Source organism: Mastomys coucha, unplaced genomic scaffold (genome assembly GCF_008632895.1).
Source record: "Mastomys coucha isolate ucsf_1 unplaced genomic scaffold, UCSF_Mcou_1 pScaffold5, whole genome shotgun sequence".
NCBI classification, from domain to species: Eukaryota; Metazoa; Chordata; class Mammalia; order Rodentia; family Muridae; genus Mastomys; species Mastomys coucha.
Window position 1 is genome coordinate 82,856,559 of NW_022196911.1, and position 22,531 is coordinate 82,879,089.

The following is a 22,531-nucleotide window of genomic DNA, read 5'->3' on the forward strand; positions in this document are numbered from 1 at the left end:
TGGGATTAAAGGTGGGAATTGAATTTTAGGGCCTCTGCTCACTCTGTCCCTGCTCACTCTGAACCAAAGATTTATTTGTTATTATACATAAGTACACCGTAGCTGTCTTCAGACGCACCAGAAGAGGGCATCTGATTTCATTACGGGTGGTTGCGAGCCACCATGTGGTTGCTGGGATTTGAACTCAGGACCTTCAGAAAAGCAGTACAAAGAGCACTCTTACCTGCTGAGCCATCTCACCAGCCCATGAGCTTCCCTTCTTACCATGAACTATGCTGCAGATTTTTATGTTGCTATAACTGCTATTCAGATAGTCCCTTTTATAAGTATACAACTTCCATATTCTTTTGTCTACTATAAAGCTAGTAAGTAAACTGCACTGGGGCTATGCCAGCAGTTCACCAAGGTTCATATGGTGAAGCCAGCAGGATGACTAAGGGACTAATTAAGAAACACAGTGTTCCTCTCCAAGGAATTATTTAGTGCTAAGGCTTCCCTTATGAATTTGCTAGAATTCACTTTCTCTCAAATAATAATCACGAGACTCACAGAAGCAGCCTAATTAATTTTTTTTGTTTGTTTCTCCCAATAAGTAACTACAGTTTCCAGATCTACAATCAAACAATTCTACATACAAGCAAAAATAATTTTTTCTGTTCCCCGGACAGGGTCTTGCCCATTCATTCCAAGCTAGCCCTGAACTCACTACGTACCTCAGGATGACTTTGAACTTCTGTGTTCCTGTGTTTCAGTGCTGGAATTACATACAGCACGTGTTGTCATACCTGGCTTAGACAGCTCTGAGGATGGAACTTGGGACCTCATGCATGTTAGGCAAGTACCATTTCCTGAGCTCCTCAACATTTTTACTACATAGTGTTGATTTCATGTAAGTTGGGTGGGAGTACATGTGCCCTGCTGTGCATATGCAGGTATATGCAGGTTCTGTCTGTGATACCAACCAACCAACCTATTATCAAAAGCAAGGTGAGGAGGAAAGGGTTTATTTCAGCTTATACTGCTAGGTTCATCACCGAAGGAGGCGGGGAAGGAATTCAAGCAGGCCAGGAGCCTGAAGGCAGGAACTGAAGCAGAAGCCATGGAGGAACACTGCCTGCTTCCTGATTTGTTCCTCCTAGCTTGCTTAGCCTGTTTTCTCATAGTTTCTGGGAACACTTGCCCAGGGGTAGCACTGCCCACAATGTGCTGGGCCCCTCCCATGCCAATCATTAGTCAAGAAAGTGCCCCGCAGACTTGCCTACTGGCAATCTGATGCAGGCATTTTCTCATTTAAGATTTCCTCTTCTCGCCAGGCAGCGGTGGCACATGCTTTTAGTCCCAGTACTTGGAAAGCAGAGACAGGCAGGACTCTGGGAGTTCAAGGCCAACGTGGTCTACAGAGTGAGAGCCAGGACAGCCAGGGCCACACAGAGAAGTCATGCCTCGAAAAACACCAAAAAAAGAAAAAAAAAGAAATCATCCTCTCAGATACGTCTAGGTTTGTGTCAAGGTGACAAAAACAATCAGCACATCTATCATGTGAGTCCCAGGGGTCAAATTCAGATTGTCAGTTGACACCTTCACCTACGGAGCCATCTTACCAATTACTGCTCTGAACTCACTATGCAGTCAGGGATGACCTTGAACTCCTGATATTCCTACCTGTACCTCTCAATTTACAATCTTCCTATCCCAGCTTCCACAGTGCTAGGACCACAAAAATGTTAATTTTATTTGTCTCGCTGTATACTTTTATTATATGTGTATGGGTGGGCATTTATCTGCAGAGGAAGACCTTGGGTGTCATCTCTAAAGTACTAACACTTTTTTTTTTTAAAGACAGATTATCTCACTGGCCTTAAAGTCACCACACAGACTATGTTAGCTGGCCAGAGCCCCCGGGACATGTCTGCCCCAACCTCACCAGCACTGGAACTACATGGGCAAACCACTGCACCCAGCATCTTCTACACAGGTCCTGGGAATCAAACTTAGGTCCTCTTACCCACTGAGTGATGATCTCCCAGGCCCCTTTTCAGTTTATATTCATTCCCCCTCCTTTATGCAGTGTTTCCTAATTGTTTGGGGTCAGTTCATCTTTGATAGAGTGAGAAAAGGAAACACGGCATTTTGCATCCTTACATAGGAATTTGTTTTTAACATTTATTATTTTGTGTGTGTGTGTGCACACAGGGTGCATGGAAGTCAGACAAGTTGTAAGAGTCGGCTTTCCTCTCCATCCATGTGGGGTCCTTCAGACTGAACCTATAGATTGCCTGGCCTTGGCAGCAGGTGCCTCTGCCCATCTCCCAGGCAGTGATCTAGATTCAAATGCTATGAAGGCAAGCAATATTGGTCCAGCTCCTTCTATAAGGATCTTTCAGGTGTTCTGTCTATAAGTCAACATTGTAGTTGCTGTCTGGCTACCATTATACCATCATTAACATCCTCATGTACACGATGACACAGTGTGTTAGTATGCTGTCTACAAAGCCAGTGCAAAAAATATGACAATGTGCAACAGCCACAAAAGAGTAATCTTCAAAGGGAAGACGGATGGAGACAAATACCTGTAATGCCAGCACTTAGGAAGCCTGAGGCAGGAGCATCTCAAATTAAAGCTGTTCTGTTCAGAGCCAGCCTGGGCTACACAATAGGATCACTTTAAAAACAAACAAACAAACAAACAAAACCCAACAAACAAAAAACAGACAAAAAAAATCCCCCAAACAAAAACAAACACACACCCCAAAAATAAAAACAAATGGTAAGGGTTGGACTGGATAGATAGCACAGTATGTAAATCATTGGGTCAGATTCCCAGAACCTGTGCAGTAGAAGCAGCATCTGTTTGTAATCCCAGGGCCCCTCCTGGTGGATGGGAGGCCAGACAGGAGAATCCCCAAGCCCCCCACTCACGCTTACCAGTGAATCCAGCCATGAACAACAAAAGGCTTCATTTCAAACACAGTGAAACACAAGGACCAACATGGGATACTGTCCTCTGACTTCCACACATGCTCTGTTGCATGTACGTGTCTACACTCACAGGCAAACATGCTACACATCTATACAAAGACATATTAATCACCAGCAGCTGGGCATGGTGGCGCACACCTTTAATCCCCGCACTTGGGAGGCCGAGGCAGGCAGATCTCTGAATTTTAGGCCAGCCTGATCTATAGAGTGAATCCCAGGACAGCCAGGGTCACACAGAGAAACTCTGTCTTGAAAGAAAAACAAAGAAACAAAAAGTGGGAAACTGTGTTTAACTGATAAAAGTGTGCAAAAGAATGACAACGTATGTATTTCTATGACATATTTGTCATAACAGAAGTCACGGTTCCAGCATAATTGTCCCAGCGCTGAGAAGGCAGAGGCAGAGTGCTCAACCAGCCTGATCCACATAGTGATCTGAAGACCAGCCAGTACGACATAGGAAGACCCCATCTTTGAAAAATCTAAAACCAAAAATCATTACGGTATTCCATCAAATTTTAGACTATAACATTTACCAATACACTATACATCTCAAGAAATTTTAACCTGGTACCATATTCACCCTAAAGAAAAGTTTAAAGTGACCGAAAAATTCATATTTTATACCTTAAGATTGAAATGTCATGAAGCCACATTTATTAAACACAACCAAGAAGCAAAAACGGGGCCTGTTATAGGAAATTAGAAGGTGGGACTGGACTTGCTTCAACTCTTACATACTTGATATTGTATAAAAGCAATATACTTCTGCAAGAGAAACTTATCTTTAAAAAGTAATACTGACTGAACATAAGCGAAATATTTTAGTCTTTCAGAAGCCCACCAACCACTGCGGGGGTTAAACAATGCTGTTCAAAAATCAAGATAAAACAACAATAACAACAACAAAAACCCAAGTGCTAGGTTTTGGAGTCCTCAGAACCAGAACCCTCCAAGTTCCCTGTTCCACTTCAGTCCACACTCTGTGACCTTGGAAAACGTCCCTGGTTTGGAGACAATCCTCTCCAGAGCTCCATTACAAATGCGTGGAGCGTGGGCCAGGTCACCAGGCACCGCAGACTCCTCAGCTCGCTCCAGGTGCTCGCGGATCCTCAGCTCTGCCTGAGCCCAAGCTCTTCCCCACGGACTCAGCCACCAGCTCCTACTTCCCCCTGCGGGTGTCTCCTGGATCTGCAACGGCTTTGTACCAGGCTACCAAGAAGGGACCTCCCGATCATCCTTCCATCAGCTGAGGAACGCCCCACTTCTGTCTCTCATCCTGCGCTTCTCCCCGTCACAGAAGCCCTGCTACCCTAGCTCCCCAGAGACACCCACCAGGACTGGGACACGAGACCCCTTTCCTTACCTCCCCCCGGACGACTCATCTGAGGAAGCCCTCCAGTTCCAGGAGCCCATTCTTCCTCAGCCTCTCCAGAATCCGCCCCCGCCTCCTGCTAGGAAGCCTCCCCCATCCCTGCCCATCGGGTTCTGGGGAGCCCTCTCACCTCCGCGGTGAGAGATGTGCCTACTGAGGAATCGCTGTTTCTTTCTCTGGTGCAGCAACGCTGGGTATTTGAGCAACAAGAACGAGGTGACCAAATACCCCCCCAGAGTAGAGAGGAGGCAAAAAGCCGCGGTGGACGACATCCTCTGTCACCGCCTCCTGGGCCTGAGACCCCAACTGTACTGTGATGGTAGCAACGGCCACGGCGCCGGCTGCTGCTCGAGGTCTGCTCGCCCTCAGCCGGTGCCCTCGGCGTAGCGCACTTGTTCGTGCGGGTTCAGTACGCAGGCGCAGCCCGACCCCGGCGCCCGAGCAACAAAGGGGCTCCGATACGCAGGCGCGCTGCGGCGCGGAGCGCAGGGCGTCCAGCCGCTGTTGTCCCAAGAGCTGGTGCTTATCTCCAGGCAAGAGGTTGGACACTTGCCAGTGGTTTTATTTATTTGGTTTTGTTTTGGCAGTCCCTAGGCCGAAAACGCTCTCCAGCCAGGATAGCCTTCGGGAAAAACTGACGTAACTGGGAAATGTGCATCAAAGGAGGATTCCAGGGCAGGTCCTAATCCCTTCTGTGGGAAAAGCGAAGAATTGTTACCGATGCCTGGAACTCGTTACGTACAGTTCGAGTAAGAAACTTTAGGGCTGGAAGGCATAGCCTAGTTGGTAGATCGAACCGGATTCAAGCCCCAGTACAAGATAAATATGTATAAGGAAACTGGCCACTAAATCCTTTGCTATAAAGACTGGCAACTAATTTTTCCATTTTTCTTTTTCACCTCGTACATTACAAACTAGGATTACAGTAGGAACTACGTTTTAAGGGGGCAGGGTCTTGGTTTTGTGAGATAGGATCTTACGTGACCCAGTCTGGGCTTGAATTCACTATATACTAAGAGGATAGAGCCTTGGACTTCTGGTTCTTTTACCTCAGCCTCCAGAGCGTTGTTGGGGTTATAGGTTTGCCCAACTGTGGATCATATTCTATGTAAAGTAATTAATCACAAAGGCTGTGGCTGTGGTTCAGTTGTAAAGCACTTTCCAAGCTTGTTTCAAGGTTCGGGTTTGTTTATTGAGACAGGGTGTCTCACTGTGTCGACTGCGACTGGGTGGTGGCCTCCGATTCACAGAGATCAGCTTGCCTCTGCCTTCTAAGTATTGAGATTCATTTCTTTCCTTTTTTCCCTCTCCTCTCCCCTTCTTTTTGGAGACAGGGTCTCACTATGTACTCTTAGCTGACCTGGAACACTATGATGACAGGGCTAGAGATCCACTTGTGTCTGCCTTTCCTTAAGGCCAGGGGTTTGGTTCCCAGTACAATCGCAACAACAGACTGGCTCACAGTATTTAGCTCAGGCTGGCTATTTAGCTCAGTATTTAGCTTCACTCTCAGGGTGAAGCCGTCTTCCGGCTTCATCCACCTTATTAGCTGGAACTGCAAGCAAGGGTTGCTGCACCCGAGCCTATTTCATTATTTCATTATTTATTTATTTATTTATTTATTTATTACACATTTACTTATTTTGTGTGTAGTGTGTGTGTGCACATGTAAAGGTAGAGGACAACTTAAGGAGGCAGTCCTCTCCTTCCACCATTCGAGACCTAAGGTGGCAGCTCCTTTTCCCCCTAAGCCATCTTGCTGGGTCAAGTAGCAGCTTTTGCAAAGGTGGTAAACACTCTATTTCACAAACATTGGGACTAAAATATCTAATCCTGTCAGGACACTATTTTAAATGTATCTTGGAAAATAGGATCAATTACACCACATTGGGTCTCAACTTACTTTGCACTTATCTAATTGATAACATAACCACAATTGGTGATGGTCATATGCTGGGAAAAGATACTATAGATTGGTCAGATTTATACACTTAGCAAATTATTTCATAGAATAGGTATTTAATTAAAGAACAATTATGTGAGGGTACAGGTCTGTAATCCCAGCGACTCTGGAGGGCTGAGGCAGTAGGATTGTAAATTCTAGGTCTGCCTGAGTTAGAGAATGAATTCAAGCTAGATACTGTTTTCAAATATAATGAACAAACAAGAGTGGGGCTGTAACTCAGTGGTATACTTGAGGCCTGAGTTCAGTGCCTAGTGCTGAAAGTTTGTTAGTACACATCTGTAATACTAGAGAGACTGAGGCAGGAGTACTGAGTCTCAGGCCAGAGGCTGGAAAAATAGCTCAACCAGTTAAGAACACTTTTTTCCTTCCTTCCTTCCTTCCCTCCCTCCCTCCTTTTTCTCTTTCCTTTCTCTTCTTCCCTTCCTTTTCTTTCTTTCTTCCTCCCTCCCCCTTTGTTGCTGTTTATATTTTTGCTTTTTGTGAGAATTTCTCTGTGTAGCCCTGGCTGTATTGGAACCCCCTGTACACCAGGCTGCCCTTGAACTCAGAGATCAGCCTGCCTCTGCCTCTTGAGTGCTGGGATTAAGGACTGTACTACCACCACCGCCTGGCAGGAGCACTTGTTCTTACAGAGGATCTGGATTCACAACTGTCCATAACTCCAGTTCCAGGGGATGTAACACCCTCTTCTGACCCCAGTGGGCACCAAGCATGCATATGGTACGTACACATAAACATAGGCAAAACACTCATATATATAAAAAATAAATAAGACTCAGGTAAGGTGGTGCACACCTTTAATCCCAGAACTCTGGAAGCAGAGGCAAGAGTTCCAGGCCAGTCTTGTCTACATAGCAAATTCCAGAACAACAAGGGCAATAGAGGGAGAGAGACAGTGTCTCAAAATAATAAACAAGGAAAATAATAGGGGCTGAAAAGTTGGCTCTTAAAAAAGCACTTGCTTCTTCCAGAGGTCCAGAGTTCAATTCCCAGCAACCACATGGTGGCTCACAACCATCTGTAATGAGATCTGATGCCCTCTTCTGGTGTGTCCGAAGACAGCAATAGTGTACTCACATACGTAAAAAAAATAAATTAAAAAAACAAATAAAAACCAAAGAACAACAACAAAAAAGCACTTGGTGATCTTTTGGAGGACCCCCTTGGATTTCCAGCAAAAACAAGGCTCATAGCTACCTCTAACTCCAGTCCCATGAAATCTGATGCCCTCCTCTGACCTCCTTGGTCACCAGGTATGTAATGTACATGGTGCACACATACATACATGCAGGTAAAACATTCACATGCATAAATTCCACCCCCAATTAAAAATAAGTATATCAACACTTTTAATCCTAGCACTTGGAAGGCAGAAGCAGGTGGATCTCTTGAGTTTGAGGCCAGCATGTTCTACATAGCTAGTTACAGGACAGCAGAGCTACACCAGATTTTTGCAATTCAGTCTTTGTGGTAATAGATAATCTAGATCACCTTGTTAGTCTCATAGTTCCAGCTGGCTTCCATCTAGCTCACGTTGTCTAGGGTAGCCTTGAACATCTAGTCTTGCAATCTCTGACTCTTGAATGGTGGGATTACAGGAAGGACTTCAACATTCAGCCCTCTTCTAACTTTAGAAGTTAGAAGTTGAGGTAGAGGTTATGTAGTTAGTATAGGCTTGCCTTAAACTCAAGAGTACAGGTTTTATAGGCATTGGGATATACTAACCTTGCTTTGAAAACAATTTCAAAAGCATCAACTTCCTGGGTGTTGGTGGTGCAAGCCTTGAATCCCAGTACTTGCGGAGCCTGAGGCAGGTGGATCTCTGATCTCTAGGCCAGCCTGGTCTACAGTGCAAGTCTCAGGATAGCCAGGGCTACACAGAGAAACCTTAGGACTGGAGATACAGGCAGCTATGAGCCTTGTTCATCCTGACGACCCAAAGGGATCTTCTGAAAGAGCAACAAGTGCTTTTTTTAAAAAGATTTAATTTATTTATTATATGTAAGTACACTGTAGCTGTCCAGAAGAGGGCGTTAGATCTTGTTAAGGATGGTTGGGAGCCACCATGTGGTTACTGGGATTTGAACTCAGGACCTCTGGAAGAGCAGTCAGTGCTCTTAACCACTGAGCCATCTCTCCAGCCCACCAAGTGCTTTTTTAAGAGCCAGGATTCCAGCCTCTATTATCTTACTTATCAGAAAGATAGAACACTAAATTATGATAAAAATATGCCTTATGACAATGAAATAAAAACAAGACAAAACAGATACCAAGTATACATTTTGTATCCTTTTTTCTAGAACAAACTTTTATTGGTTTTACAATAAATATCAATACAATGAAATAATTGAACAATTATTGTCCAAATACTGAATACTTGTAACCAAAACACATTGGGTTTTGGGAAAACATAGTATACATATTAAAAAAAAAAAACTTCATGAACATCAAAAACAAGAAGACAAACAGCAGCTTCAGTCTGGGGCAGAGTGGCTGGAAGATTCATTGTGTAACGGCTTTGAGGACTCCTCGAAGCACCTTGTAGCTCATGAGCTGCACATTCTCCTTAGGAGGGAAACAAGGTCCTCTTTCAGTCACATAGGCATAAGGAAATCTCAAGACCCAAAGGCCATCAGGTGGGAGAGTGATTTCTTGTTTTTCTGGGTAAAATACTGGACATGGTGGTGGGCCTGGCTGAACCTGAAAAACATGTGTTACAAAATTACTTAAGATTTCTCAATAAGAAACCCCTGACAGATACATTTCTAAATAGGCAATGGGTTCTAAGAACACTGAAGATCAAGCAGCTATATTGAACAGGAATGCGGAAGCTGTGGTGATTTCCTGGGACCTCACCTCACTAAACCTTCCCTCATTGGATGTCTGGTTCCCTCAGCTGTCTTTTCCTGTTGACTGACTAGGTTTTGTTTTTTGTTTTGATACAGGATCTTTCTCTCCATATCCCTGGCTGTCTTGGAACTCACTCTGAAAACCAGGCTGCCCTCAAACTCAGAGATCCACCTGCCTCTGGAATACTGGGATTAAAGGCATGTATCACCAAGCCTAGCTTGTTTGGTTTTTGTTTTTGACTGCACGTCTAGATCATCAAGCCAACTAGGGTTAAATTCTTACTAACAGCTGTAATAGTTAAATCAATAAAAATCTCTTGGACTTAGTAAGAAATTAGGTACTGGGGATGTAGCTTAGTGGGTAGAGGACTGGCTTAGTGTACCAGCGAGCACACAAACAGCAAATAAATAAATAGATGAATAAATGGAAATAAAATACTTAAGCAGATATGGGCTGGAAGACAATTCTGTGATGGAGCACGTGCAGTGGCAGAACTCTGAGTTCTCTGTCAGCCTAGTCTGTGTTTCAGGTTCCAGGACAGCCAGGGCAGCAGAGAGAGCCAGTCTCAAAAAATAAATAAATAAATAAATAAAAGTAATAAAAACAAAGGGCAGGAGATGGAGTTCAGGTGGCACAGTGCTAATCAAGCAAACATGAAACCTGGGTTCAATCCCTAGCACTGCCTAAACTAAATGTAGATACGCACCTCTGACATCCTAGCACCAAGGAGATAGAGACAGAAGGGTCAGAGTTTAAGGCTAGCTCGGACCACACAAGACTGTCTCAAACAAGCAAACAAAAATTAAAATAATTATCACAGGCTTGGGACACAGCTCAGTTGAGGAACATAGGGCCTGGAGAGATGGCTCTGCAGTTAAGAGCACCAACTGCTCTTCCAGAAGTCCTGAGTTCAATTCACCAGCAACCACATGGTGGCTCACAACCATCTGTAATGATTTCTTCTGGTGTGTCTGAAGACAGTGACACTGTACTCATATAAATAAAATAAATGGTTCTTAAAAAAAGAAGAGGAGGAGGAGGAAGAGGGATACACACACGATTCCAACACTTGGGGGTAGAGACAGCAAACTACACACTCAGTTCCAAGTCAACATGGGCTTACAGGATTTGTCCCATAAAGACCACACACACAAAAAAGTCCCCCAAACAAACAAACAAACAAACCGACCATTGTTTTTCCTGTCGTTTCCTACCTGAGGCATCAGTATTATCTGCAAAGGAGCATCAGGAACCACAACAAAAAGCCTCATAAGCTGAGCATAATGTGGCTTCAGCCCTCTGCCCTGCGACGAGGACAGGATGTACAGAGGCATGTCACTGTTGAGGGCTTTTAAAGCCGACTCCTTGGGTCCACTTCCCATCACTTTCATTACTTTGTCAGGCCCGGAGCACATGAATCTCCGACCTCGAGAGTCTTCATACTCAAAGCCAACAAAAGCTCGAGCAATGTCATCCCTCCGCCTTCCTCTGCCCATCACAACTGCACTTCTCTTCCCAGGAATGGCTTTATTTGGAGCAGGCCAGGAGTTGGTGTCTAAGTCTCCTTCATCTTCAGCTCTAGTCCTAATGACAATGTCCCAAGGCATAAGATAATTTGTTCCTGGAACGAAGCCCTGTTGGTCCAAACCTGTATGAAAGTTGTAAGACTTGGCTGGGCCTAGTTTAACCAAAGACCAGCTGGAGAATTTGGGTAAGAGACCTTTTGGGCAATTTGAATGTAGCATGCCTGGGAGATATTCAACTGTGGATGCCTGCCGGTCAACCAAGTTTGGTCTCTTCTCAGATTTCACTTCTCCTTGACCATGAACTTCTGGGTTGTCTCCTCCTGCTTGGGGATCAGCTGGGTAGGTCCCTAGACTATCTGTTGACTGGCCCAAGCTCAAAGCTAAACTCAGGCTTGTGCTCTCTCCCTGGGTTTGGGGTTCTTTCTCTTTCAGTTTCTCAGTGTCCGAGTCTGATGGGGCAGGAGAGGGTTCATTTTTAGCAGGAGCAGGATCCGGAGTACTTGGCTCAAATACAGGGAAATTGATATGATCCAATTTCCCACAGCATTTCTCTTCCAGAAGCTATAAAGAGAAATAAGAAGTGGAAACTTTTTATTTCAAATAATACATTCTTCTTTGTATACTCATTTAAATAAGTAAACAAACAAAAAACCCACACATTTTACTGAGCAAAGAGTGGGTAGTGTGTTCCTGTAACACAGTATGTGAGAGGCAGGCTGAGTGAAGCAGAACTCAAAGTTCAAAGCTTGCATGGACCTCCCTGAGCTAGTCATCTCTAAACAAGTAAGCACACACTCCACTCTAACAAGCAGGGTCAGCAATCATTGTACGAGCAAAGAAGAACATGGAGGTTTGTTTTTTTCCCTGACACATGGATACAGGAATTTAATTTTCTGGGTACTGAAGTAGCAAGAACTATTTCTATATTCCAAAAGAATCCAGTATGAGTTATTCCTTGAGGTGGTGAGTGATTCTAAGCAGAGCTGTTTTCAATCCCAGTGACCATTAGTGTGATAAAAATTAAGAAGTCACTTCACTGAACACATTTGCTGCACTGACCCACTTAGAAAAAGTGATTTCAGCCGGGCAGTGGTGGCGCATGCCTTTAATCCCAGCACTTGGGAGGCAGAGGTAGGTGGATTTCTGAGTTCGAGGCCAGCCTGGTCTACAGAGTGAGTTCCAGGACAGCCCGGACTATACAGAGAAACCCTGTCTCAGGAAAAAAAAGAAAAAAAAAAAGAGATTTCAAAAATTGTTTTGGAGGAGTAGTTTTATAACCAGACATTTTTCTCTTTTTTTACTTCTGTTTAAAACCATACTAGTGGTGATGCTGAGAGATGGCTCAGTGGGTAAGAGGACTTGTTCTTGCAGAGAACCCAGGTTTGACTGCCAGCATCCACATGGTGGCTCAGAAACATAATTCCTGTCTCAGGGGATCCCATGCCGCCTCCTGGTTTTAGTGGGTGTTAGCGATTGCACATTCCCATCGGTCCACCCTCAGGGACCTAGAGATAGCTTACATCACCCTCCTCCAGCAGGTGTGCCAGGTGTGCTAAGTGCAGCACATAAGAGGGCTCCCAGCCACCTCAGCTCGCTCTCTCTTTCATTCCTTTCCTGTTTTGTCTGTTTCTCTCTTCCACTGCCCCCCCCTCATGTTCCAACTCTGAAAAAGCCTTTCACTCTCCCCTCCCCCCAAAAATATCTCAGCCTAATTTCTCAGCGGCACTCCTTTGCACGGGCCTGTCAAAGGTCCTTCACCTGCAATGAGAGTTTTAGAATCTTGGTTTCTTTGAAACCAGAGAACATCATAAGGATATGTTTTCGTTTTAATCCCAGAGGCTGCTTCAGACTGTTCACAGTAGCTGACTATGGTTTGCCTTGTGTTCTAGCTGGGGTGTGATTTTTGTCAGCTGCAGGTAGTTTCTGAGATTGTATGATGTTTGGAATTCTGGGGACTTTTCAGAGGGGATATAAATGCTAGGGCCCCAAGAGTTTGGGATGGGTTGTTGATCGAGTGTGCCAAGAAGAAACAAGAAGAAATTAGATATTCTGAGAGGAGACTGAACTTGCCCCAAGGAACTCGATGCCCCTAATCAGTAGGAAGTAGTCCAATGATAATGTCACATCCTTCCCAACCTCTGACTTTATTCAGGAATCTCTTTCCTTTCCTCTATCCTTTTTCTCTCTCTCTTACCTAGAGTTATGGGGTTAAACAGGAGGAAGAAAAGGGGTGGAGAAGGGTGGAAGAAGGAAGAACCCACAAAGTGGCAAAGAACAGCTACACCCACCCCTCAACCGCTTCATCCTAACAGTGGACACCAGGTACACACGTGGCGGACATAAGCACACGAAGGCAAAAAACTCAAGACAAATAACTTAGCTACGTGGGTCCAATACCCTCTTTAGATCTCCATACACATGTACACTCACACACATAAATACTTAAATAAAAATATCATTGCCGGGCAGTGGTGGTGCATGCCTTTAATCCCAGCACTTGGGAGGCAGAGACAGGTGGATTTCTGAGTTCAAGGCCAGCCTGGTCTACAGAGTGAGTTCCAGGACAGCCAGGGCTAAACAGAGAAACCCTGTCTCAAAAAAAAAAAAAAAAAAAACAAAAAACAAAAAAAAACCCCATATATATATATATATGTGTATATATACACACACACACATATATATAATATATACACACATATATATATACACACACACATACATATATATATATGTATGTATATATAATCTATCAATGATAAGGTATTTTAGTAACAAGATTGTGATAATGGATATTTTTGAGCTAAATAATCAAAGCTTCCTAAGCCAGGCTCATACTTTTTTTTTTTTTTTTTGGTTTTTCGAGACAGGGTTTCTCTGTATAGCCCTGGCTAGGCTCATACTTTTAATCCCAGCTCTCAGAAGGCAGAGTCAGGAAGAGCCCTTGTGAGTAAACAAGGAAAAACAAATCTTTAAAAAAGAATCTAACTATACCGTTCTGACAGTTTATATACTTTATATATATATGTATAAAATATGGTTAAAAAATATGAACAACCAAGAAGTGCATGTAAAAAACATGCCCTCATTCTTTATCACTGCAGGTGCATTGGCTTTTCTAGGCATTCTGCTATGGATAATATTCCGCCGTTAAGAGAGAAGGAAGCTTCAGTCTACCTGGTAAAAGTCATAGTTAGCAGCCTTGATATCGAAGGGGTCGTCTCGAGGTGCCTGCTTCCTTCCACAGTTGCAGGCTCCAGTGGAGCGGGCTCGGCTATTGTGGTAGAGCACAGGAGGGTTCCTATCTGCCTCTGGTTTTTCTCCTGGAAGGTGTAACCATCATTATTAATCACACAAAAATGATGCAGAGCCAAGTTTACTCTGTGTTCTACAACAATCAACTCCCCAATTTCTTCAAATAGTTCTCTGGCAATTAAGAAACACACAAACAAGCAAACAACAGGAATTTTGATTACATACATAAGAATAGACATTTTTCCCTTTTCATTTCAGCACTGAGGATGAGACTTGGGGCCTCATTCATATCTGCAGTGCAGGTGTGGCAATTTGGAGGCAGAGGGATCTCTTAAGCGTTCAAGGCTGGTGTAGTCTATAATGAGACCCTGCCCCCAAAATAAATAAAAAGCCAAATTTCTAAGTGAGTTTTTCCCTTCTGTGCCACATCATGGTGACCTTTTTTTTCAATGTATTTCTATTTCAACAAAAACTCTTTAGGATAAAGGGTGAGCATACATTTTCTGAAACTTCATGCCACTTAAAACTTTTCATCTGGGCTGGAGAGATGGCTCAGTGGTTAAGACCACTGATTGCTCTTCCAAAGGTCCTGAGTTCAAATCCCAGCAACCACATGTTGGCTCACAACCATCTGTAATGAGATCTGATGCCCTCTTCTGGTGTGTCTGAAGACAGCAACAGTATACTCATAGAAGTAAAATAATAAATAATTTTAAAAAATTAGTCATGAATCTTGTTTTTGTTTTAGAGGTAGAAAATCAAATTTAGGGCCGGAGCTGGCAGGATGGCTCATGTGGCACTCTGAGTTCAAGATGGCTCTTGTGGTGCCTGCGTTCCATCCCCAGGACCCACAGGTTAAAGGAGGGAACTGACTCACAAGTTGTCCTGACTTCCACATAAATTTCCTGCAGTCATATATCCATACACAATGTAATTTTAAAAATAAAAATAAACAGTATTTACTAGTTGGGTACAGTGGCACATGGACTCCAAAAGCAGAGGCAGGAGTAGTAGTTCTGTGACTCTGAGCTCAGCTTGGTCTACATAGTGAGTCCCAAGTCCAGCCAGGATTAAACAGAGACTGTGTTTCAAAAACAACAACAGAAAACAAATAAAAGCAAAAAAGAAAAAAAAAGTATTGACTAAAATTTCTGCAGGACTCTTAAAAAAAAAAAAAAACCCAATATACACCAAACATATCATCTTAATACAAGAGTAAAGACCCAGCTCAGGTGCCAGGGGGCGGCTCAGCAGGCACAGTGCTTGCAGCGCAAGGCTAATTCCATGAGCTGGATCCTTGGAACCCATGTCAATAGTCAGAGACTACTGCCTCACATTTCCCTCTGACCTCCACAGGTGCACTCCCGTACACACACACACACACACACACACACACACACACACACAAATACCAAAAGCACACCTCAAGAAAAATGTCGGTAACTTTGTTGCTACCTGATTTAGGTAAGGAGTGAAATTTGTGTACACAGTGCTGGTCAGTCAGGCTCCTCTCTTCACAGAGCTGATGGCCATTGCTCCAAAATTTGTAGCAGTCTTCATGTAATTGCATGGCGTATTTGTGAAAGGCTGGACCTCGAGCATGCTGACTGTATACCCGGAGAGCCTGAGCGAGCTGATTCTTGTGGACTGTCATGGTGTAATTATGCGGCAAGTTTGACTGGTAGGCACTGTGAGCCATGGGTAAAGCTTTTTGGCACCGGTTTTCCGAGAACTTTGTGTCTATATCCAAAAACCCTTCTAAGACTTTAATACTGCTTAAAATCTTAGATGTTAGCTCCCCAGTGGGTGAGCCCAAGTCCTCTTCCTTCCCATCGATAGCCACTTCATACAGCTTTGCAGCTGCAGAGATCCACTTCTGGTAAGTGGGCAGTTCAAAATGGGAAGGCTGTGGGTTCCTGCCCACACTGTCATCAAAACCTTTTTTGCTTAGGACCAGCTCCACGTGCTGCCATAGGAACTCTCGAAGAGTGAAATCCACTAGCTGGCCTGAAGAACTGGAGGTGCTGCTGTCAATGTGGAAGGAAAGCTGTTGCCGGCTGTGCTGTCTCATCGCTTGGTACCGCCTAGGTCCAGAGAGGGGTGCGGGCACCAACAAAGATTCTGGGTCTTTCATGGTACAATGGCTCCTAAGTTGGTCCAGCAACATGCCAATTGGGTCCTCCTCCTGGCTTCCGGGGACTATGTACACAAAAGCTTGGTTGGCAGGTACTGTAAAGAGGCAGTTGATACTCTGATTAGTCAAGACTCGACTCTTGCGAAAGATTCTATAGATCTGATCCTCCAGGGCATGCTGGAGTCTCCTTTTGGGAGAGTGCTTCTTCGGTTTATCTGGATGAGCTGTATCTTGGCTCCGAGGGGGTTCAACCTTAAGGGCTCCATTGAGTTGAAAGAGGAAAAGGAGTCTAGGTGGGCAAGGTCGGCAGTTTAACTTCCAGTCTTTGCCAACTGGACAATCCTTAATGGCTGTTTTGAGGAGGGGTAGTACTTTCTGTCTCAGACCATCCAGGGCTCTGAATACACGATCGTAAGTGATGTCAAAGGAACAGGTTGGATGGACCAGGAGCAAGATATGACAGACAGAGAAGAGGTAAAGGAGACTGAGACACTGCAACTTCTCCTGATGCTTCCAGAACTCGTGTGTTTCCGCATGCGGTAAAGAGAGGCCCCCTCCAGCTTCACCGCTCTGGAGCGCCCGACAAGCACGCAAAAGCTGTGAATTGTCACAGATGGAAGTGAGAATAAGATAGAGAACTTTGCTTTCCTGATTGTAATAGGCCTGCAGAAGACTAAAGTCCTGGGGACTTGGCTCAGCTCGGTTACCTTCCGCCATAGCTATACCTCCGCGAAGTGAATCCCCGGCAGCAGCCCCAGGGTCCCCGGCTCCTCCCGCCTCTCCGACAGAGACAGCTTTGGTCTTGATTCCAGGCCCTGGATCTCCAGGATCCTGATGGTGAAAGAGTGGGAAAACCTGTCGATCGCACACAGTGTTCACCAGAGAGAACTTCTCGGAGTTTAGGCGCAGAGCGGTCTTGCCGAAGATTCCCACCACGCAGATCTCATCCTCCCTCCACGGGGGCTCCGGCGTGCCAGCCGCGTTCCCCCCGCCTTCAGCGGAGGGGCCTCCGGGACTCTCAGAGCCCAGCCAGGCCGACGCCCCCACGAGAAGCTCGCGCAAGCTGACCGGCCCCGCCATGGCGGAGAAAGAGCTTCCTCCGGCGTCCTTCCGGTCCCTCGCTAATCCCAACCCACCCGGTCCTGTTGTGAAATCCCTCCTCCGTGTGTTAGCCTTTGCTTTTCTCTCACTTTAGTTCCGGGTGTCTGTTCCTGCTCCCACCACTCCCTTCCACACACCCTTGCCTTTTAGTGTCCTGCAAGATCTTAGTGCTACGTTTGCTCAACTCGAGATTACAGAGTTTGAGATCTCGAAAGCTAGATTGTTTGCAGTTTCAATACGCCAAAAAGAATACGCCAAAACCTACAACAGTTCCAACTGATTCTTCTAACAGCTCAGCGTGGGTGGTTGCTTATACTCTTGCCTTTTCTGAAGACTGAGGCAGAAGAATCTTCTTTCCTTTTTTCCTTCCTCCTTTCTTTCTTTCTCTCTCTCTCTTTCTCTCTCTCTCTCTCTCTCTCTCTCTCTCTCTCTCTCTCTCTCTCTCTCTCTCTCTCTCTCTCTCTCTCTTTCTTTCTTTCTTCCCCCCTCTCCCCCCATCCTTTCGTTCTTTCTGCCTGAGCTTTAAGAGATCTATTTCAAAATAAACAGATAAACAACCACAAAAGAATTGTAGAAAATTCTTGGGAAGCAGAGGTAGGTGGGTCTTTGAATTTGAGGCCAGCCTGGCCAGAGTGAGTTCCAGGACAGCCAAGGCTACCCAGAGAAACCCCGTCTCAAGCAAACAAACAATTGTGGAAAATTAATCTAATAATTTAACATAATGGAAATATAAATAGTATGTGTGTGTTGCTGGGGATCTAATTCAAGTCTCTGTGAATGCTAGACAAGTGCTCTACCACTAACTTCATTTGTAATAGATTCTTTCTCTCTCCTTCTTCTTCCCCCACCCATTGTAGGCTCAATTGCCCTGGAATTCTTGTTCCTCCTGTCTGGTCTACCTTCATCTCCCAAGTGCTGGCATTATAGATGTATACCATCCACGCTTTTCATTTCTTACAATACTTTTGGTTTTAAGGTAGACATAGAAGCAGGTCACCAGCCAGGCAGTGGTGGCGCATGCCTTTAATCCCAGCACGTGGGAGGCAGAGGCAGGCAGATTTCTGAGTTCGAGGACAGGCTGGTCTACAGAGTGAGTTCCAGGACAGCCAGGGCTATACAGAGAAACCCTGTCTTGAAAAACAACAAAAACAAACAAACAAAACCATAACGACAATCAATCAAACAAAATAGAAGTAGGTCACTTACATGTGGTGGAAATGTTCTTTAGCATAGGGGAAGATTTAGGAGTGGCCCCTCTGCTGAAAGGCAGGGAAGGGGCACCTTCACATAATCTCCCTGCAGCCGAGAGCATGATCTCCCTGCAGCTGAGGACATAACTGCTCCATGAACCCAAGATGTTTTGGAAGTAATTCAAGGCTACTGAGAGCTGTGCGTGCAAGGATCAAAGAAACAGACCTCATGCACCTGGGCATGGGGGGAAAATATTTACTGTAAGATAATGAAGAAGTGGGCATGCTTTGCCATGAGAAAGTGCTAAGAGATTGTGCTACATGATTGTTGTTAAATTCTATTTTTAGTCTTACTGTGTTTTACTATAAAAGATTTCTCTCATTAAAGTTTATTGCCATTGCCAGCAGAGCGGTGGTCCTCTCGTTCTCATTCAGTCACCCTCTCTACTTCAGCCTCACCCTTGTCTGCTGGCTCCCACACTTACATTCATGGAGTTCTTACTCAGAAAGTCAAGTAGCAGCAACATAACAGTATAAACACAGCACTCACTGTGCACAGTGCTGTGGGAAGTCTTCATTAAGAGTTCTTTAGGATGGGAGTGTACACCTGTGGTAGAGCACTTGCTAAGAAGCCTTAAGCTGCATCTGTAGCACCAGGAAACAAAACAAAACAAGCAAACCAATATAAGAAGTAAATTAAAGTAAATCAGAGAGATGCAGATAAGTCATTTATATTTATATTTATTGTATATAATGCTGGGGACTGAACCTTGTGCATGCAGTTTTTAAAATACTGTACTGAATTATCCTGGGATCCCATTCTCAACCTGTTTTTGAAAATATGGAACCCTTCATGACTGTTCATATCATCCTTACCTGGGGGCCATGCTAATCTTCTCTGTCGGGTACCAACTTTCAAATGGGTACTGCTGAAGTGAGTACCTCAACAATTCTTAATAAGAATAACTTAAAAAAATAAATGGATCTTTAACTATGTATTATTTTACTTACTGCTATGTGTGCACGTGTGTGTCAGTGCCATCATGCACATGTGATCACAGGACACTTCTCTGGAGTTAGTCCATCCATCCAGGGATCAAACTCAATTCAGATCATCAGGCTTGATTGGCAAGTGCTTTTATCCACTCAGGCATCTTTCTGTCCTTTTAAATATATATGTTTAAAAATTATATTTGTCTTTTCTTTACTTTCTTTCTCCATTTTTAGTGAAAAATTTTTAGTAATCTCATTCTTGGGAGATGGAGCCAGGAGCAATTTATTGTAACAAACAGGCCAGTGACTATTAAATGATGGGGAAGTGATGATAGTATTCTTTTCATGGCACTTACAATGTCTATTGATTATTTATTTTTACATTTATATATGTACTGGCTGGTTTTGTGTCAACTTGACACAAGCTGGAGTTATCACAGAGAAAGGAGCCTCCCTTGAGGAAATGCCTCCATGAGATCCAGCTATAAGACATTTTCTCAATTAGTGATCAAGGGGGAAGGGCTTATTGTGGGTGGTGCCATCCCTGGGCTGGTAGTCTTGGGTTCTATAAGAAAGCAAGCTGAGCAAGCCAGGGGAAGCAAGCCAGTAACATCCCTCCATGGCCTCTGCGTCAGCTCCTGCTTCTTGACCTGCTTGAGTTCCAGTTTTGACTTCCTTTGGTGATGAACAGCAATGTGGAAGTGTAAGCTGAATAAACCCTTTCCTCCCCAAGTTGCTTCTTGGTCATGATGTTTCGTCCACGAATAGAAACCCTGACTAAGATAATGTATTTATTGTGTATAAATGTGCATAGTGTGTGTGTGCTGTAGTATAAATGTGTATACTATCTCTGACTAAGATAATGTATGTATTGTGTGTAAATGTGCATAGTGTGTGTATGCTGTAGTATAAATGTGCATACTATGACTACCATATAGAAGTCAAAGGACTAGTTTGGGGAGCTGGTTCTTTCCTATCATGTGGGAAAGATATAAGATTGTTCACACACACTTGAACCTCCTGTCCAGGAATCTGAAAACTTCTCTGGCCTTGCTGGGCACTAAGCATGTACGAAGTGCACTTACTTACATTTAGACACTCACATGTGTACATAAAAGTGGTAAAAATAACAGTTTTCAGGCTTGATGAAAGCACTTTTTACCCACTGAGCTATCTCAATGATCCTGGTCTCTCCCCCACCTCCACCCTACCCTCCCTAACTCTTTCTTTTGGTGAGCCCTCAACTTATAGTTTTTTGTTGTTATTATTTCTTGGGATAAGGTCTTTTCATTTGACCCATGCCAGTCTTGAAATTGCTATGCAGCTGAGGATGGCCTTAAGCTTCTGATTGATCTTGTATCTGCTTCCTGATTTTTATTAGATCCTAGGGGTCAAACCCAGACCTTTGTACATGGTTTATCAACTGAGCTACATCCCAAGCCAATGTTCTTTTCTCTTCTTTGGAAAGGGTTTCACTATGTAGCCCTGGCTGGTTTCAAACTTGCAATATATATCTGGCTTACCTCAAACTCAGAGATTCCCACTAGTGCTGGGATTAAAGGTGTGCATTACCATACCCAGCTCTTTTCATTAAGAAAAAAAAAGACAACTTTTATTTATTATTATTATTATTATTACTATTACTATTACTAAGTGTATGTACATGATGTATGTGGAAAAGCATGTCACAGCGAGCATGTGGAGATCAGAGGATAACATTGTAGAATTGATTCTCTCCATCCACCTTTATATGGGATCCAGGAATTAAACTCAGGTCCATCAGGCTTACTAAGCAATCATCTTGACCTGCTGAACCCACCTCACGAGCCCCCGTGCCTTTTATGTTGTATTTGTTGATTTTGTTTGTTTTTTAAACCTCAAAATGTGTTGTGGTGGTACACAGCTTTGATCCCAGCATTCCAAAGGCAGACGCAGGTGAATCTCTGTAGATAAGGAGTTCCAAGCCAGCCCAGCTAGACAGTGAGACCCTGTCTCAAAATAACCAAACAACTCGATCACTGGATGCATATGATAAACAGTAGTTTAATAAAATCATGCAATGTGCACAGGATGTAAGTACTTACAGTAAAAAAGCATACATATTCTATGATAAAAATTAGTAAACAATTTAAAGTAGGGTACATTTTAATACTGATACAACAGCATAGCAGCTTTATAAATGTTTTACCTGTAAGATTTCTAGTTTTTTGAGGCAGGTTCTTACCAAGTTGCCCAGGCTTCCCTCCACCTCAGTTTTCCAAGTAGCTGGAGCAACTGGCAGAAGCCACCATGCCTAGTCTTTTTTTTTTTAAGAACGAGCCTTTTATGCAATAAGAATGATCAAATGTACAGTATATAGTGGTTTATTACTATTGCAAACATTATAATTGCCCACAAAATGACATTCTATTATAAATCCTTTATTTTTAGTGATTATTTTCCTTATTCTTACATACTATCAAACTAGCTAGTATGTTTTCAAGAAAGCTCTGCTGGCTTTGGTGGTGTTTGCCTTAATCCTAGCATGCAATAAGTGGAGGAATGAAGATGTAAAGTTCAAGTTTGTCCATGGCTAAACAGTTCCTGGACAGAATGGGCTAGAATGGGCTATACGAAAACCTGTCTCAAACCACAAACAAAGAACCTTCTAGCTGGTTCTAGATGTATTGCTTCTATATTAAACATACACGTGGACCTCATAAACAGGACTGCCTCTTAGGTGCTAAACACTGTCTCTAGGACTACTTTCCAGTCTGATGACTTCCCAACGCCATGATTTGCATCGCAAAGCAATTATCATTCAATAGAAATAATGGGATTTCTGGAAATACAAGTCTGTGGTAGGATTTCTTTCCTACCATTGTGCAAGAACAGCATCAGAGGTGATCCTGGAGCTGGGAGTATGGCTTAGTGCACTTGCAAGAAGCACTTGCCCAGCATGCTCAAAGCCCTGAGACTCCTCTGCACTGAAAAAGAAAGATAGCTACTTCTGCTCCTTGAGTGACACTCATTTTAATGGGAATGACCCAATCTACTCTCCTTAGAACGTATGTGATGGGATCCTGGAAAGGCATGTAGCAAACCATGGGATTCCAGAAATGAATTGCAATTTTCCAGGAATGGACAAACAAGGTAGCTAGGTAAAATATAAGGTTCTCAGTTAAA

General features: G+C 43.8%; 2 protein-coding genes and 1 non-coding gene across 4 annotated transcripts in view; all 3 read right to left on the reverse strand.

The window, feature by feature from the left end:
• Gdpd1 (glycerophosphodiester phosphodiesterase domain containing 1) overlaps positions 1 to 5,018 on the reverse strand; it is a 36,284-nt gene extending 31,266 nt beyond the window's left edge. The window contains exon 1 of one of the 2 annotated variants that reach the window (XM_031351127.1): positions 4,485 to 5,018. In XM_031351127.1, the coding sequence (XP_031206987.1) occupies positions 4,485 to 4,626 (142 nt within the window). In that variant the 5' untranslated portion in view covers positions 4,627 to 5,018. Of the gene's footprint in view, positions 1 to 3,983; positions 4,110 to 4,484 lie in introns of those variants that run through there. The other variant, XM_031351128.1, reaches the window with a different exon arrangement.
• Positions 5,019 to 8,596: 3,578 nt separating this feature from the next.
• On the reverse strand, positions 8,597 to 17,207 carry Smg8 (SMG8 nonsense mediated mRNA decay factor). Its single transcript, XM_031351125.1, has 4 exons — positions 15,404 to 17,207; positions 13,871 to 14,016; positions 10,385 to 11,257; positions 8,597 to 9,020 (listed from the first exon to the last, which is right to left on the reverse strand). The coding sequence occupies exons 1-4, from the start codon at positions 17,160 to 17,162 to the stop codon at positions 8,823 to 8,825; spliced, it is 2,976 nt and encodes a 991-aa protein (XP_031206985.1). The 5' UTR covers positions 17,163 to 17,207; the 3' UTR covers positions 8,597 to 8,822.
• Positions 17,208 to 19,208: 2,001 nt separating this feature from the next.
• On the reverse strand, positions 19,209 to 19,315 carry LOC116079357. Its single transcript, XR_004113926.1, has one exon. It is a non-coding gene; the product is annotated as a U6 spliceosomal RNA (small nuclear RNA).
• Between the last annotated feature and the right edge of the window lie 3,216 nt (positions 19,316 to 22,531).